The 19,531-nt window shown below is 41.9% G+C and overlaps 1 protein-coding gene across 1 annotated transcript in view; it reads right to left on the bottom strand.

Annotated features, from left to right (window-relative positions):
* COX10 (cytochrome c oxidase assembly factor heme A:farnesyltransferase COX10) overlaps positions 1 to 19,531 on the bottom strand; it is a 111,531-nt gene that overhangs the window by 27,042 nt on the left and 64,958 nt on the right. Inside the window, exon 5 of the mRNA XM_075846433.1 lies at positions 12,915 to 12,985. Within this exon, the coding sequence (XP_075702548.1) occupies positions 12,915 to 12,985 (71 nt within the window). The remainder of the gene's footprint in view (positions 1 to 12,914; positions 12,986 to 19,531) is intronic.

Here is a 19,531-nt window from a genome sequence, read left to right as displayed (position 1 = left end):
CTCAGCAGTTGGACCCCCACCCGTCAGAAAGTAATGACATATTGGGCTGCGGAGTGTCACCGTGGACCAAGCTCGCATTAAAAAGTATAAGAGCACGGTCCATAAATGCAAAAATATAGGACGCGTCCTAATTTTTGCTGGTCATTTCTATAGACACACTCCCATAAATATACCGCAATGTGTCCGTGGCCGATAGAAACGAATGGCTCAGTATTTTATCCGTAAATGCAGATAACAATGATGGTCATGTGAGGCCTTTGGCTACATGCACACGATCGCTTGTATTTTGTTGTCCGTTTTTGTGGTCCGTGTGCCATCAGGGTGTCCTTTGTATCCGTTCCGTACGTCCGCAAACACGGTCCGTTTTGTATCCGTATGTCATGCATATTCACGGATTCACAAAAAAAGGGAAGGCAGGAAATGATGTAAATACTTTGTCCTGACCTCCCACTGAGCCGTAAACACGGACAGAGATGGGACCTCAGTTTTGCCGCCAAGTCCCACATGGATCCGTTAAAGACACAGTAGTGTGCATGGGGCCATAGAAAAGGACGGGTACATGTGCTTTCCGTTAAACAACAACAGTCGTATGCATGTAGCCTCACATAGCTGATAAGGTTGATAAAAGACTCAGTCAGGTCCATCAAGTGCAACCTATAATCCTACCATGTTAATCCAAAGGAAGGCAAAACCCCCCATGAGGCTGATGCCAATTGCCTCATTAGGAGAAAAATTCCTCCCCGACTCCAAATATGCCAATCAGAATGAATCCCGGGATCAACGTCCCGTCCCCAGAATCCAGTACTCATAACCTGTCATATTAAAAGGCATCAAAGCCGCCATCTAACTTGGCCAATGAACCAACCATCACAGAGAGTTCCCAGTGTGACTGCTCTTACAGTAGAGAATCCCTGTCTGTGGTGCTGGTGAAACCTTCTGTCCTCTTGACATAGAAAATGCAGCGCTCCACACAATTTTTATTTTTTATTATTTACATCCAGAGACTGAAAACCCATCCAAACCCAATACTTATTACAGGTGGGAGTTTGTTACAAATGTATCTAGTCTACAGCTACATAGCACAAATCTCTCACCGGTCCCGATAATTTGGTACAATGTGCAGGTGATATGTTTCAGAATGGAGTCCATGTTTTTTTTTATCTCCCAAAAGATAGTTCGATACATTGCAACGAACCCTGCACCTCTGTCAGGAGCACATGGTGAAGGACAGATGTTAAGTTTCTGGATATAATCAAGGATGTTTTGAAAATATTTAAGAATTATACAATGACCAAGCTTTATTTAAATAAAGCCATAAACCCTCTTTAAAGTAAATAGAATGACAATAAGAGCAGATGAGGACTGTCCGCTCCTCAGCACGGATCTTCTCTGGTGACTATTAATCAGACGCTTCTCATTCCATATAAACGGATACAACCGGCCTTAATTATTCATCACCTTCAAACAGCCGGGACTCGTGTCCGTCCCCTCCAGGGCGGGGGCACTTACTTGTCAGGCAGGATATTTAATTGAGAAATGATCCCGTCAGACACCCCGGGGCATTAATAATCACACCCTTCTTTACATATACATCCCGGGTCTCTTCAGAGCTGCAGGGGAGAAGCACAGTCCCCAAAGATTCACTACAAGTCATCGAGAGGAAGATCAATCTAACCGCATTATTAGAAGTGCGGAGCCGTAATACAGCGCTTCTAGAAATCTATGAGGCCCACAGTATGTGACAGATTACACTCCAGCATATGGCGGCACATGGAGCAGCATATAGCGCTCTACTGTGCGAAGCCATGGCACTCTGTCTCCATACAACACATCACAACACCGACCCTGCTGTATCGGTCACATGTAGCGAATATCATACGGGTGAAGTGGTTTCTTTATTACCCTGGTCACAGGTCTCTCTCTATACGTTGTAGTAGTGACATCCGCGAGCTGCCTGTGGCAAGTGTATAGGCGGATGTGTAGATAGCTTTATACTCCAATATCAAACTTGAAAAACAGAAAAGTTGTAAGTGCCCCAATAAAGGCTCCAGGTGCCACATCTCAATTACCCGGCATCATTAGGTGTCAGCAATGAGTGATCATCAGCTCTGCTCGCCGTCAGCGCAGTAATACATCTCTCCTGAGCTGACCATTGCTGCTGCCTAGCTGTTTACAGAGCCAGCAGCCAAGTGTCACTGAGTAGGGGTCAGCGCTGTTTCATGAGGGAGTCACAGGGCGGCCAGTTACAGGTCTAGGTGCGTGATAAAAAGGGTTTCCTACTCCTAAGAATAGGTCGAGGTAAAGTAGAAATAAAACGAGATCACTATGAGCGGAGGCGATGAGGGCGCCCTATGGTGGACATCAACCTACAGCCAGCAATAACCCTACCTACTGACCCACAACTTACATCTTCACAAAATGTCACATTTTACTCACATTTCCTACATAAAATAGCCCCGAAGCCTAAAAAACTAAACAGGAACAATAACTTCTCCATGTACTCACCAACAGTCTGCTCCTATATACAAGAATATAACTACTATAATACTGCTCCTATATACAAGAATATAACTACTATGATACTGCTCCTATATACAAGAATATAACTACTATAATACTGCTCTAATATACAATAATATAACTACTATAATTATGCTCCTATATACAAGAATCTAACTACTACAATACTGCTCCTATAAACAAGAATATAACTACCATAATACTGCTCCTATATACAAGAATATAACTACCATAATACTGCTCCTATATACAAGAATATAACTACTATAATACTGCTCCTATATACAAGAATCTAACTACCATAATACTGCTCCTATATACAAGAATATAACTACTATAATACTGCTCCTATATACAAGAATATAACTACTATAATACTGCTCCTATATACAAGAATATAACTACTATAATACTGCTCCTATATACAAGAATATAACTACTACAATACTGCTCCTATATACAAGAATATAACTACCATAATACTGCTCCTATATACAAGAATATAACTACTATAATACTGCTCCTATATACAAGAATATAACTACTACAATACTGCTCCTATATACAAGAATATAACTACTATAATACTGCCCCTATATACAAGAATATAACTACCATAATACTGCTCCTATATACAAGAATATAACTACTATAATACTGCTCCTATATACAAGAATATAACTACTACAATACTGCTCCTATATACAAGAATATAACTACTATAATACTGCCCCTATATACAAGAATATAACTACTATAATACTGCTCCTATATACAAGAATATAACTACTATAATACTGCTCCTATATACAAGAATATCACTACTATAATACTGCTCCTATATACAAGAATATAACTACTATAATACTGCTCCTATATACAAGAATATAACTACCATAATACTGCTCCTATATACAAGAATATAACTACTATAATACTGCTCCTATATACAAGAATATAACTACTACAATACTGCTCCTATATACAAGAATATAACTACTATAATACTGCCCCTATATACAAGAATATAACTACTATAATACTGCTCCTATATACAAGAATATAACTACTATAATACTGCTCCTATATACAAGAATATAACTACCATAATACTGCTCCTATATACAAGAATATAACTACCATAATACTGCTCCTATATACAAGAATCTAACTACTATAATACTGCTCCTATATACAAGAATCTAACTACTACAATACTGCTCCTATATATAAGAATATAACTACTATACTACTGCTCTTATATACAAGAATATAACTACTATAATACTGCTCCTATATACAAGAATATAACTACTATAATACTGCCACTATATACAAGAATATAACTACTATAATACTGCCCCCTATATACAAGAATATAACTACTATAATACTGCCCCCTATATACAAGAATATAACTACTATAATACTGCCCCTGTATACAAGAATATAACTAAATAATACTGCTCCTATATACAAGAATATAACTACTATAATACTGCTCCTATATACAAGAATATAACTACTATAATACTGCTCCTATATACAAGAATATAACTACTATAATACTGCCCCTATATACAAGAATATAACTACTATAATACTGCTCCTATATACAAGAATATAACTACTATAATACTGCCACTATATACAAGACTATAACTACTATAATACTGCCCCCTATATACAAGAATATAACTACTATAATACTGCCCCTGTATACAAGAATATAACTACTATAATACTGCTCCTATATACAAGAATATAACTACTATAATACTGCTCCTATATACAAGAATATAACTACTATAATACTGCTCCCTATATACAAGAATATAACTACTATAATACTGCCCCTATATACAAGAATATAACTACTATACTACTGCTCTTATATACAAGAATATAACTACTATATACTACCCCCTATATACAAGAATATAACTACTATATACTACCCCCTATATACAAGAATATAACTACTATAATACTGCTCCTATATACAAGAATATAACTACTATAATACTGCCCCTATATACAAGAATATAACTACTATAATACTGCCCCTATATACAAGAATATAACTACTATAATATTGCCCCTATATACAAGAATATAACTACTATAATACAAGATTATAACTACTATAATACTGCTCCTATATACAAGAATATAACTACTATAATACTGCCCCCTATATACAAGAATATAACTACTATAATACTGCCCCCTATATATAAGAATATAACTACTATGATACTGCCCCCTATATACAAGTATATAACTACTATAATACTGCTCCTATATACAAGAATAGAACTACTATAATACTGCTCCTATATACTAGAATATAACTACTATAATAATGCCCCCTATATACAAGAATATAACCACTATAATACTGCTCCTATATACAAGAATATAACGACTATAATACTGCCCCCTATATACAAGAATATAACCACTATAATACTGCCCCCTATATACAAGAATATAACTACTATAATACTGCCCCCTATATACAAGAATATAACTACTATAATACTGCCCCCTATATACTAGAATATAACTACTAGAATACTGCCCCCTATATACAAGAATATAACTACTATAATACTGGCCTCTATATACAAGAATATAACTACTATAACACTGCCCCTATGTACAAGAATATAACGACTATAATACTGCCCCCTATATACAAGAATATAACTACTATAATACTGCCCCCTATATACAAGAATATAACTACTATAATACTGCCCCCTATATACAAGAATATAACTACTATAATACTGCCCCTATATACAAGAATATAACTACTATAATACTGCCTCCTATATACAAGAATATAACTACTATAATACTGCCTCCTATATATAAGAATATAACTACTATAATACTGCCCCTATATACAAGAATATAACTACTATAATACTGCTCCTATATACAAGAATATAACTACTATAATACTGCCCCTATATACAAGAATATAACTACTATAATGCTGCCCCTATATACAAGAATATACCTACTATAATACTGCCCCTATATACAAGAATATAACTACTATAATACTGCTCCTACATACAAGAATATAACTACTATAATACTGCTCCTAAATACAAGACTAACTACTATAATACTGCGTCTATATACAAGAATATAACTACTATAATACTGCGTCTATATACAAGAATATAACTACTATAATACTGCTCCTATATACAAGAATATAACTACTATAATACTGCCCCCTATATACAAGAATATAACTACTATAATACTGCCTCCTATATACAAGAATATAACTACTATAATACTGCTTCTATATACAAGAATATCACTACTATAATACTGCCCCAATATACAAGAATATAACTACTATAATACTGCCCCCTATATACAAGTATATAACTACTATAATACTGCCCCTATATACAAGAATATAACTACTATAATACTGCTCCTATATACTAGAATATAACTACTATAATAATGCCCCCTATATACAAGAATATAACCACTATAATACTGCTCCTATATACAAGAATATAACGACTATAATACTGCCCCCTATATACAAGAATATAACCACGATAATACTGCCCCCTATATACAAGAATATAACTACTATAATACTGCCCCCTATATACAAGAATATAACTACTATAATACTGCCCCCTATATACTAGAATATAACTACTATAATACTGCCCCCTATATACAAGAATATAACTACTATAATACTGGCCTCTATATACAAGAATATAACTACTATAACACTGCCCCTATGTACAAGAATATAACGACTATAATACTGCCCCCTATATACAAGAATATAACTACTATAATACTGCCCCCTATATACAAGAATATAACTACTATAATACTGCCCCCTATATACAAGAATATAACTACTATAATACTGCCCCTATATACAAGAATATAACTACTATAATACTGCCTCCTATATACAAGAATATAACTACTATAATACTGCTCCTATATACAAGAATATAACTACTATAATACTGCCCCTATATACAAGAATATAACTACTATAATACTGCCCCTATATACAAGAATATAACTACTATAATACTGCCCCTATATACAAGAATATAACTACTATAATACAAGAATATAACTACTATAGTACTGCTCCTATATACAAGAATATAACTACTATAATACTGCCCCCTATATACAAGAATATAACTACTATAATACTGCCCCTATATACAAGAATATAACTACTATAATACTGCCCTATATACAAGAATATAACTACTATAATACTGCCTCCTATATACAGGAATATAACTACTATAATACTGCTCCTATATACAAGAATATAACTACTATAACACTGCCCCCTATATACAAGAATATAACTACTATAATACTGCCCCCTACATACAAGAATATAACTACTATAATACTGCCCTCTACATACAAGAATATAACTACTATAATACTGCTCCAATATACAAGAATATAACTACTATAATACTGCCCCTATATACAAGAATATAACTACTATAATACTGCCCCCTATATACAAGAATATAACTACTATAATACTGCCCCCTATATACAAGAATATAACTACTATAATACTGCCCCCTATACACAAGAATATAACTATTATAATACTGCTCCTATGTACAAGTATATAACTACTATAATACTGCCCCCTATATACAAGAATATAACTACTATAATACTGCCCCCTATATACTAGAATATAACTACTATAATACTGCCCCCTATATACAAGAATATAACTACTATAATACTGGCCTCTATATACAAGAATATAACTACTATAACACTGCCCCTATATACAAGAATATAACTACTATAATACTGCCCCTATATACAAGAATATAACAGCTATAATACTGCTCCTATATACAAGAATATAACTACTATAATACTGCCCCTATATACAAGAATATAACTACTATAATACTGCCCCTATATACAAGAATATAACTACTATAATACTGCTCCTATATACAAGAATATAACTACTATAATACTGCCTCCTATATACAAGAATATAACTACTATAATACTGCCTCCTATATATAAGAATATAACTACTATAATACTGCCCCTATATACAAGAATATAACTACTATAATACTGCTCCTATATACAAGAATATAACTACTATAATACTGCCCCTATATACAAGAATATAACTACTATAATGCTGCCCCTATATACAAGAATATACCTACTATAATACTGCCCCTATATACAAGAATATAACTACTATAATACTGCTCCTACATACAAGAATATAACTACTATAATACTGCTCCTAAATACAAGACTAACTACTATAATACTGCGTCTATATACAAGAATATAACTACTATAATACTGCGTCTATATACAAGAATATAACTACTATAATACTGCTCCTATATACAAGAATATAACTACTATAATACTGCCCCCTATATACAAGAATATAACTACTATAATACTGCCTCCTATATACAAGAATATAACTACTATAATACTGCTTCTATATACAAGAATATCACTACTATAATACTGCTCCTATATACAAGAATATAGCTACTATAATACTGCTCCTATATACAAGAATATCACTACTATAATACTGCTCCTATATACAAGAATATAGCTACTATAATACTGCTCCTATATACAAGAATATAACTACTATAATACTGCTCCTATATACAAGAATATAACTACTATAATACTGCCCCTATATACAAGAATATAACTACTATAATACTGCTCCTATATACAAGAATATAACTACTATAATACTGCTCCTATATACAAGAATATAACTACTAAGGCTGGGTTCACATGGTGGGTTTTGGACATGCATTTTTTTGTTTTGGTAGATAAACTCCCATGTCTCAGTTCATCAACCAAAACAAACACGCTAAAATCGCAACACACAACAGTAGTGTGGACGGATGTCTGTTTCATGGAAGATGTTCCCTAACTGATCACTCCCTGCACTTTTCTTATTTGTGGAGGACCTTCATTCTATAGTCAGACATCGCCTCAGTGCAGCAGACGTCACATTAGCGGCACGTTGTGACTGCGGTCCCTGTATGTGTCTTCTACATATGAAGACGCTGCACGGTCATCTTCATCATCACCTACTGAGGACTAACATCTCAGAGAGAGAGGGAGCGCTGAACAGAATATTGAAATGAGAGCACAACGTGGTACACAGCTCAGGTGCCGTCCTACAAGTCCCTTTTTTTAAAGGGAGAGTGAGAGTAGTAGTATAAAGGAGCAGATTAATTCCCTGTTCTGCTGGATCACGGGCTCTGACAACCTGTTAATGTCTCCGGTACACCGTCATCAATGCCTGATCAGAAACGTGAGATAAAGTACAAATAACGGCCATGGAGTTTGTTTGGCGTTCCCCTTTAATTCCCTACTCTCCCTGCAGATGTTATGTAATATATTAGATGACAGGGTCAGTGTTGGTATTTGGCCTCCTCATGTAAAGAGCATGTGGGGTGGGGGGTCCTTATACCATCCATGGTCCTGCCCCTCCTTGGAAGCAGATGGAGAAGCTTTTTAGTCCAAATCTACCATGACTCTTCCATTGTGCGCTGTCCATCTGGGTGACGCTTGGTGATGTCAGGGGTGCCCGTCCCCAGATTTATTACCTGCTCAGCAGCGGACTGTAAACAATGAGTTAAATGTTTCAAAATGCAAAAAAGTTTAACCAGTGAAAAGCCAAAAAAAGATAAAAAGCCGCACAAGTGAAGATCACTGGGACCCCACATCCCGCTGAGGACAGGGTCACTCACTGTGACGTAACATATTCCTGCAGATGGCTCGATATTCCCTGCAGCGCTAACACTATAAACTTACAGATAATCAACTAGACGCCGGTGACATTGTAGAGGCGGAAGATGTTCCTGTGCGGCTGAGCCTCCAGGTCTGCCGGACTGCCCGCTGCCGCCTCTCAGAAGCCATGACATTTACCAGTACATGAGCCCCCCTCTCCTAGGTATACAGTGGGAATATATACAGGCTGCTCTCTCCTTGTATAATCTACAGCGATGGAAAGGTGACCTGTCAGACATGTACATTTCACTTATTATTTTTCAGTCAGCAGAAATGAGTCGCTGCTAAACACCCCGGGCCGGCAGGCAGCTGAGGACAAGGCAGGAGCAACGCAAGAGGTGGTGGATCCCCGATATCTGAACACAAACCCGTCACCTGGTGGGACTACAACTCCTGACGTCACTCAGATCTCTAGACCGGGTGACAATCACACTGCCCCTCAGACCATGAATGTCACATCACTGCATTATATCTCACTCCTTTACTGCACCGACACACGTCAGATGCCAAAATCCACATCATAGCCAATGACCACCTACATACCGTGCCACGCCTGGTCACATGCTCTGGATATTCTCCACAAGCCGTAGGACTTATTACCGCAGATCAGCCCCAATTAATGAGAACGGGGTCAATTCCTGTGCGGATCTCCTGCACAAACACGAGGGTACGGCTGCGCTCAATTCCGTTACATAACAGACGGACGGCACTGGCAGCCGATGCAACGCACTGACTTGAATGGGTTCTGTCGGGGTGTCTGCAATTTTACTGGAAACAATAGCGCCGCATGCTGCACTACTGTTTCCGGTATTCTCGGCCGCATCTGCAACGAACCTCCAACACAGCTGTGAGCGAGGGCTAAGACTGGGATTTCTGCTGCGGAAAAGCATTTTAACGCCAAGAAGTGCGTGCTGCAGAGCCCGGAGCTATTACATCGCCTAAAATATACGTAAGCAACGCTGCAATCTGATCCCGGCGATGTGCGCAAATAGTGATCAACCCCAAACACGGATGTGCGCACCTTATTCTTAGTCCTCCTCGTATGTGTCATGTTTGGGGGACGGTTCGGTCACGCTCTCGGGGTCAGAGCGCTCCTGTGTATTGCCATGTGAGACTCGTGTTCCTAATATATTTATATATGGACCAAACAAAGTCCCTAAAAAGGACCCGTCTTCCCCGTCGTGGCCAATCTGTGTCTCATCCATCACCTTGTAGAACTCTCAGTGACCTGTCGACAAGTGAGATGATAGATTGAGAAGTCATCACACAATGGAGGGCTGGGGGGTCTGCAGGAGGTCAGTGTCATGACCTCACGGAAACACGCCTGACCTTCATGACGGCGACACCAACTACCTGGAGGGAAATGACTGAATTCTGAGGGGGGTGCAAACATGAAAGACTTATTCCAGTTTAAGCAGTGCCCACTTACAGCAGGCGGTCCTGGTACTTGAACCCGGCGCCATTGTCACAGCAAACGGGCAGCCGAATTTGGAGTGTCCGGCTCTCAGATCGCACGGCACCCGGGAGAAACAGGAGCGGTTTTCTGTTGGTACAGAATTGAATGGTCCAGAATAGTCATCCAACAGAAACCAATGGCCGGAGAAGCTGTAGAGGGGGCCCAAGTGTCCCCCAGAGACCAGTCTCCTGGGATGGGGGAGAACGTTTCCCACAATGCAGCAGGACTGGAGATTCCATGCAGAAAGGTGACAGGAGCCGCATCCCTCCTTGATGAGATTTCTAATACACGTCCCTGGTGTTTGCGTCCTTGTAATTAACCGGAGTTGAGGCGCCGGAGCATTCAGCGTGTTCGCGGGACGTAGCCTGGAGGAGCGCCAGTAATCCTCGCACACAGACATTTTCTCCTTCACCTCCCCCGAGAATGATTGGAAAATCAACTGCCCCGGGGTCTGCGGGTAACACGCACGCTTATTGTAAATTATCCCTGCCGCTAATTACTGGAAGGTGGCGACGCCGCGCTCCGCTGATGATCCAGCAATGTAACCAGTTATTGTAGAATTGTTAATATTGGAATGTCGTGTTCCTGCCACAACGGGGGAGGGGAATTATTTACAACCATCTCATTTATAGGACGCTACAACCAACCACCTGCAGGCTACACCAGACACATCCGGACTGGCTGCTGCGGGTCAGAACTGTTCTAAACGCAAAGGCCGTTTCCAGTTCTATGTAAATAAAGTTTAAATCGTTGAAATGTTCTGCAACTTTCTAATATACATTGTTCCTCACCAATTTTAAAGACCTCTGCTTGCTGTCCGCAATTCGTAAACATGTGATTTATACCTAGAGACTGAAATCCATCCCGGTTATGTCCAGATGACACAGCTGTAGGGATCGTCGCAGTGTCCACATCTCTCTTGTGAATGTTTACAACCCGCGCTCAGCTCAGCGGACGCCACAGGAAGGAGATTTTTTTTCTTGAAGTCATTAAAATGAAAAGCCTCTTATTCTTCTACCACCACCCTGGACGTCGCCTTTACTGTAACCACTCAGTTCTGAGGTGTCGAACCATTTGTGGGATACGGCACATTATGTGGCACGGCGCAGCGTCACCTCGGAGTCACACAACGGGTGCAGGAACAAACAATGCAACACGGCTGATAACAGAGAACAGAAGACTGCACCTATTTAGACCGGAATCGTTAGTATATTGTAAACTAAGTCTAGCGCTCTCGGCCTCTACACGTGATCTATTATAGAGAATGTCGCGGCACGGTCGCCCTTTACATGAAGTATTCGGTTGGCGAGCCCTGTACCTGGACTCCTCGTGGATAAAATCCTCCTCCTTTATATTTTACAGCCCATCGACCACCCAAGATCTGTGCAGCGCTCCCCCCGTCCTCGCCAGTAACTGCTGCCAGTTCTGAGTGCTTTTATTGGCGCACGTGCCGCCGCCCGGCATGTCCTGCTCGTCTCAATAAAGAAATATGAGCGGTACGAAAGCTTCACCCCAGAATTAACAAGAGAATTACTCCGCAGGTGGCTCCTCTGGTATTCTGTCCAGGAAGTCCGCTATATATGAAAGAGGACAATATCACCCCAACAACTATTATAATAAGAGGAGGTGGGAGGCCGCAGACAGAGCTACATGGGGCTCCAGCAGCACAGAGGATTTCAGGAGGAGAATGCTGATCTTGTGGGGACAACACATGGTCCACGTTAGTCAGGACAAGGCAGGCCACGTGAGGAGAACGGTGGGACACATTGGCTCATAGCCGGCATCGATCGATCAGTGAACCTTTTAATAAAGTTGGCGCGAATGACTCCAACTACCTCTGTAAAAAAATAAAAAATACCAGTCATAGTAAATGTGGGCCAATGAATTAGACCATTGATATTCTCATCAGACTTATGCCCCCATCCCCCTCTCCTGACAATGTAGGGAGCATTCCTCTCCAGCTGCAGCCACTTTGTCTCTCAAGGTACAATGTTTGCTAATAATAAGCCCAGTCCTGGTGGGACAATGGAGAGGGCGTCTTATGAGGCAGGCAGGTGCGGCATCTTACCTGATCTGTCCTCGTACAAGGGGCCGGCTCTTTGTTCTGTTCATGTTCGAATCAAACGGCACCTCGAAAAACTGCAAGTGAAACACAAGAACATGAGTGACGAGCAAGAATCATCGCTGAAAACCAGATTGTCACAGGGTCACGCACCGGCACCAGACTTCTCTTCAAGACCATTTCACCGGTAAAAATATTTGCACAGTAAATGTCACAGGTGCACAGGACACAATGACACGGAGAACATCTCCCATCAACACGTCCCACGTGGGGGCCGCACGCTGCACTGCCTCCTAATGACGCCGCTGACACACTGCGGGCGGCTGGTCAGACCGCGTGAAACAATCACACAAGAGCTGCAGCACCCACCATGGCTCAACACACCCTTTATATCTCATAGACTTTCTATTGAGCCGGTGCACTTTCCGAGAGGAGCCGATCAGAAACGCAGCGGCTCAGCGCTCACCCGAGCTCTGGAGGTCGCCGCGCTCGTTCGAAAGTTTAGTTACCCTTTAGGAATGGCTTCTCAGGTCATACAGAGTTACAGCACTGATTGGTCATCTGACAACAGGGTGGATCTAAACCGCAGTCTGTTTCCAAGGGCAACCAGCAGAATGTTGAAAGCCGCTCTGTGTGTGAATGGAGGCAAAAGACATGAAGTATTTGTAAAGTGTCGCCTCTAATGTAGATTTTAAATGAACAGTGACTAACTGCAGATTGATTTCCGGTTTCTGGGTAGACCCATCATTCAGATGAGAATTCTGCAGTGTAAAGCGCTCAGATTGCTGCGTCTACAGGAGCGAAACTCAGAGACTTCCCTGCAATCCACCTGTCTGCAGACCTGGCTGTTATCTGTGGGCATCGCGTTCGTGACTGAGCAGAGCCGGTACTGGGACGTGATCAGGTAGCCGGGTGTGTGGGAGATTGGGCCATTCATTGTGTAGGATAGGACACGTCTTGTAGACATTTCTGCACCTTTCAGCAATCGACATCGGATGCTATTAAGATAAAGGAGTCGTATTATAAGTCGTCTCTTCCTCTCTGATCAAATCTTGTTAATTGGGAACGAGCACATATTGGATTTGTCTGGCTGAGCGAGGAAGGGCCATGCATTCGTCCCATATCAGAGTGTCCCAGGCCTTATTAACCTTCCGCTTATTTATACAGAGGTGTAAGGCCCCATGCACACTAACGGGTTTCCGCATCCAAAATTCACCCGCAAATGTCTTATTACAGCCCGCAAATTCAATGGGCCTGTGGAAAATGCGGATACACCTCCTCCGTGTGACATCCGGAATTTGCGGACTTGTAGAGGTGTTGCTAAGTCGCCATCATTGTTGTCCTTGCACTTTTTTATATGATCTGCATTTTGCGGATGACAAGGCTGCATTATGGATGCCATTTCATCCGCAAAATACGGACCAAGATCTGGGAATTTGCGGACCAGATAAACACTACGATCGTGTGCATGAGGCCTTATGAAAGTTAGAAGCCGCCGCACTCAGGAATAGTTACATTAAGAGTTAATTGGAGGCTTCCCTCCCGGAACGGAGATTTGGCGATGGGCTAAGAACAGCGATCTGCGCACGTCCATTCATACTGCGGATTGTAGAGGATGGAAGACACCAGAGCGCGTGCAGTAACACAATGACTGACACACACCGGCACATCAGAGAGAAGTCACGGAGGGGCTGCGCGCGCAGCGGCGCGACCACTTCATAAACACTTTAAATCTAATTAAGAGTTGAATAACTTCACTGATTTGTACAGGTTTTGAGTTTCTTAATGTTTTCTCCGTTCACATCCAGAGCTGCTTTCAAAGTTTTGCTGGTTGCCTTTGGAAACAGACGTGGGTTTAGTTCCACCCTGCTGTCAGTCATGTGACCAGAACACGGTGTAACATTCACCTGAGACCCCAACTAAAAGGAAACAAATGGTGTTACTGAATAATACAGAATGGTTAAGGCTGCGTTCACATATAGAGATTTGCTGCAGATTTTGATACAGATTATTGAGCTAAACCCAGAAGTGGTTTCAAAAGGAATGGGAAATATAAAGGAAGAGCTGACACTTCTCCTTCCTCCTGGATCCACTTCTGGCTTTAGCGCCAATATCTGCAACAAATGGCGATGTGTGAACAGACCCTGAAAGTGAAGATTTCCTTTAAGTGACCACTAACTGAACGTGATGTATTATCACAGCAATGCTCATTACAACAACGAGAACTCCACAACCTGTATAAGAGCACTCGGCATCGGGTCTCATCCATTTATATGGCAAAGTTTAACTCCGTGACCCTGCAGAATAACCTACTCTGCCAGATCAATGAGTAGTTCAATGTAGGAAATATCAATATTCAGAAATGTAAAAGATAATGGACCCATAAAAGAAAAACTAAAAATACATAATCTTGTCAGAACACAGTATAACACAAGAGAGGATGGGGCGAGGGGCGAGGGGCGAGGGGCTCTCTCTTTTCTGGAACACAGTATAACAGATGAGCGGCCGGGGTGAGAGGGTCCCTCTTGTTGGACACACAGTATAACAGAAGAGCGGCCGGGGTGAGAGGTTCCATTTTGTCGGACACACAGTATAACAGAAGAGCGGCCGGAGTGAGAGGGTCCCTCTTGTCGGACACACAGTATAACAGATGAGCGGCCGGGGTGAGAGGGTCCCTCTTGTCGGACACACAATATAACAGAAGAGCGGCCGGGGTGAGAGGGTCCCTCTTGTCGGGCACACAGTATATTAGGAGAGTGGCCGGGGTGAGAGGGTCCCTCTTGTCGGGAACACAGTATAACAGAAGAGCGGCCGGGGTGAGAGGGTCCCTCTTGTTGGACACACAGTATAACAGATGAGCAGCCGGGGTGAGAGGGTCCCTCTTGTCGGACACACAGTATAACAGAAGAGCGGCCGGGGTGAGAGGGTCCCTCTTGTCGGACACACAGTATAACAGAAGAGCGGCAGGAGTGAGAGGGTCCCTCTTGTCGGACACACAGTATAACAGATGAGCGGCCGGGGTGAGAGGGTCCCTCTTGTCGGACACACAATATAACAGAAGAGCGGCCGGGGTGAGAGGGTCCCTCTTGTCGGGCACACAGTATATTAGGAGAGTGGCCGGGGTGAGAGGGTCCCTCTTGTCGGGAACACAGTATAACAGAAGAGCGGCCGGGGTGAGAGGGTCCCTCTTGTTGGACACACAGTATAACAGATGAGCAGCCGGGGTGAGAGGGTCCCTCTTGTCGGACACACAGTATAACAGAAGAGCGGCCGGGGTGAGAGGGTCCCTCTTGTCGGACACACAGTATAACAGAAGAGCGGCCGGGGTGAGAGGGTCCCTCTTGTCGGACACACAGTATAACAGAAGAGCAGCCAGGGTGAGAGGGTCCCTCTTGTCGGGCACACAGTATAACAGAAGAGCGGCCGGGGTGAGAGGGTCCCTCTTGTTGGACACAGTATAACAGAAGAGCGGCCGGGGTGAGAGGGTCCCTCTTGTCGGACACACCGTATAATGTCCGTTCGGCGTTGAAACGCGTTGCATAGCAATAAAACTTTTACGTTCACCCGGCCTCTGGATTTCATCCTGTCCTCACCACGCAGCAGCGCCAATATAGATCCATATTTTTTCCACGTGCACTCATCAAGCACACAGTATAATAGAAGACAGGCCGGGATGAGAGGGTCCCTCTTGTCGGACACACCGTATAATAAGAGAGTGGCCGGGGTGAGAGAGTCTTTTGTCGGGCACACAATATAATAGGAGAGTGGCTGGGGTGAGATAGTCTTTTGTCGGGCACACAGTATAATAGAAGAGCGGCCGGGGTGAGAGAGTCTTTTGTCGGGCACACAGTATAATAGGAGAGTGGCCGGGGTGAGAGAGTCTTTTGTCGGGCACACAGTATAATAGGAGAGTGGCCGGGGTGAGAGAGTCTTTTGTCGGGCACACAGTATAATAGGAGAGTGGCCGGGGTGAGAGAGTCTTTTGTCGGGCACACAGTATAATAGAAAAGCGGCCGGGGTGAGAGAGTCTTTTGTTCGGCACACAGTATAATAGAAGAGCGGCCGAGTGAGAGAGTCTTTTGTCGGGTACACAGTATAATAGGAGAGTGGCCGGGGTGAGAGAGTCTTTTGTCGGGTACACAGTATAATAGGAGAGTGGCCGGGGTGAGAGAGTCTTTTGTCGGGCACACAGTATAATAGGAGAGTGGCCGGGGTGAGAGAGTCTTTTGTCGGGCACACAGTATAATAGAAGAGCGGCCGGGGTGAGAGAGTCTTTTGTCGGGCACACAGTATAATAGGAGAGTGGCCGGGGTGAGAGAGTCTTTTGTCGGGCACACAGTATAATAGAAAAGCGGCCGGGGTGAGAGAGTCTTTTGTTCGGCACACAGTATAATAGAAGAGCGGCCGAGTGAGAGAGTCTTTTGTCGGGTACACAGTATAATAGGAGAGTGGCCGGGGTGAGAGAGTCTTTTGTCGGGTACACAGTATAATAGGAGAGTGGCCGGGGTGAGAGAGTCTTTTGTCGGGCACACAGTATAATAGGAGAGTGGCCGGGGTGAGAGAGTCTTTTGTCGGGCACACAGTATAATAGAAGAGCGGCCGGGGTGAGAGAGTCTTTTGTTGGGCAGACAGTATAATAGAAGAGCGGCCGAGTGAGAGAGTCTTTTGTCGGGTACACAGTATAATAGGAGAGTGGCCGGGGTGAGAGAGTCTTTTGTCGGGCACACAGTATAATAGGAGAGTAGCCGGGGTGAGAGAGTCTTTTGTCGGGCACACAGTATAATAGAAGAGCGGCCAGTCTCCGCTTTGATTATGGGGTGAGAGGCTAGGGCGGAGTTGCTCTAAGTGTTTATGAACTTTATAAACAGTTTCCTTAGGGCGGATTGTGCTTCTCCTCACACTCACCGCGCTGTCAGTACAATGACCTGACCACATCAATACCTTCAACACACAGATAGGAGATAGATGGGAACCAAATAGTTCAAAAGCGGAGCCCGGGCTGAAGGGTGTTACTCCATGTCATATTTCAAGTGGATGGAGATAAGACCTGTGGTACCTCAAGTAGAGTGAAAGCAAATAGTATGTGACCCCGTCTGCCTTCCTGTTCCTCAGTCATTACCACTAAGAATTCTGTCCAGAATAAGAACTCTACTACTTAATCAGAATAGGACCCGCGCACAATACTCTGCGAAAAATATGAGAAAAACCTTTAGTAAAAGTCCTCACATTGAAAGAATGTAAAAATGAATGGGGCAGCGCACATACAGCAAAAACTCACATACAGCAAAAACTCACTCACATACAGCAAAAACTCACTCACATACAGCAAAAACTCACTCACATACAGCAAAAACTCACTCACACAGCAAAAACTCACTCACACAGCAAAAACTCACATACAGCAAAAACTCACATACAGCAAAAACTCACATACAGCAAAAACTCACTCACATACAGCAAAAACTCACATACAGCAAAAACTCACTCACATACAGCAAAAACTCACATACAGCAAAAACTCACTCACATACAGCAAAAACTCACTCACATACAGCAAAAACTCACTCACATACAGCAAAAACTCACTCACATACAGCAAAAACTCACTCACATACAGCAAAAACTCACTCACATACAGCAAAAACTCACATTCAGCAAAAACTCACATACAACGGACACCACACGGACGCACATGCGAAATATTGAAAAAAAGAAAACCACCTCCTTAATTTAATTTTGTAAACGTCTAAACAGCGTGACATAAGAATGCCATAAGCGCAATAACAACGCAGACACGCATTATAGTACATTTATCAACCATGACGGCTCACCCCTTTTGCTAAGCCCTGACCAGGTTTCTCCAAATTTATGTACATAATATACTGTTTGTTTTAAGTTAACATTCTTCGGATCTCTGCGTCCTGTCAGTGAATGGGTACATTCTTTTTTTACATCCAGAGAAGAACTTGACCTGATCTTGCCCAACTTAGGCCTAATGCACAACCCAATATTAATAATACGAACTATAGATCTATAGTACGTAATACTCTGTTTGCATTTGCTTCCGATATCATACAGAGGTGACATGTTTTGTCAGATGTCATATAAGGCATGTTAAGACATCGCTGTGTACATACATTACATGACTATCCTGTACTAATCCTGAGTTACATCCTGTATTATATTCCAGAGCTGCACTCACTATTCTGCTGGTGGAGTCACTGTGTACATACATTACATTACTTATCCTGTACTGATCCTGAGTTACATCCTGTATTATACTCCAGAGCTGCACTCACTATTCTGCTGGTGGAGTCACTGTGTACATACATTACATTACTTATCCTGTACTGATCCTGAGTTTTATCCTGTATTATACTCTAGAGCTGCAGTCACTATTCTGCTGGTGGAGTCACTGTGTACATACATTACATTACTTATCCTGTACTGTTCCTGAGTTACATCCTGTATTATACTGCAGAGCTGCACTCACTATTCTGCTGGTGGAGTCACTGTGTACATACATTACATTACTTATCCTGTACTAATCCTGAGTTACATCCTGTATTATATTCCAGAGCTGCACTCACTATCCAGCTGGTGGAGTCACTGTGTACATACAT

The sequence above is a fragment of the Rhinoderma darwinii genome, chromosome 13, assembly GCF_050947455.1.
Source record: "Rhinoderma darwinii isolate aRhiDar2 chromosome 13, aRhiDar2.hap1, whole genome shotgun sequence".
In the NCBI taxonomy this organism is placed as follows: Eukaryota; Metazoa; Chordata; class Amphibia; order Anura; family Rhinodermatidae; genus Rhinoderma; species Rhinoderma darwinii.
The sequence above is the reverse complement of the archived record's forward strand: the minus strand, read 5'-3'. Positions and strand labels throughout refer to the sequence as shown.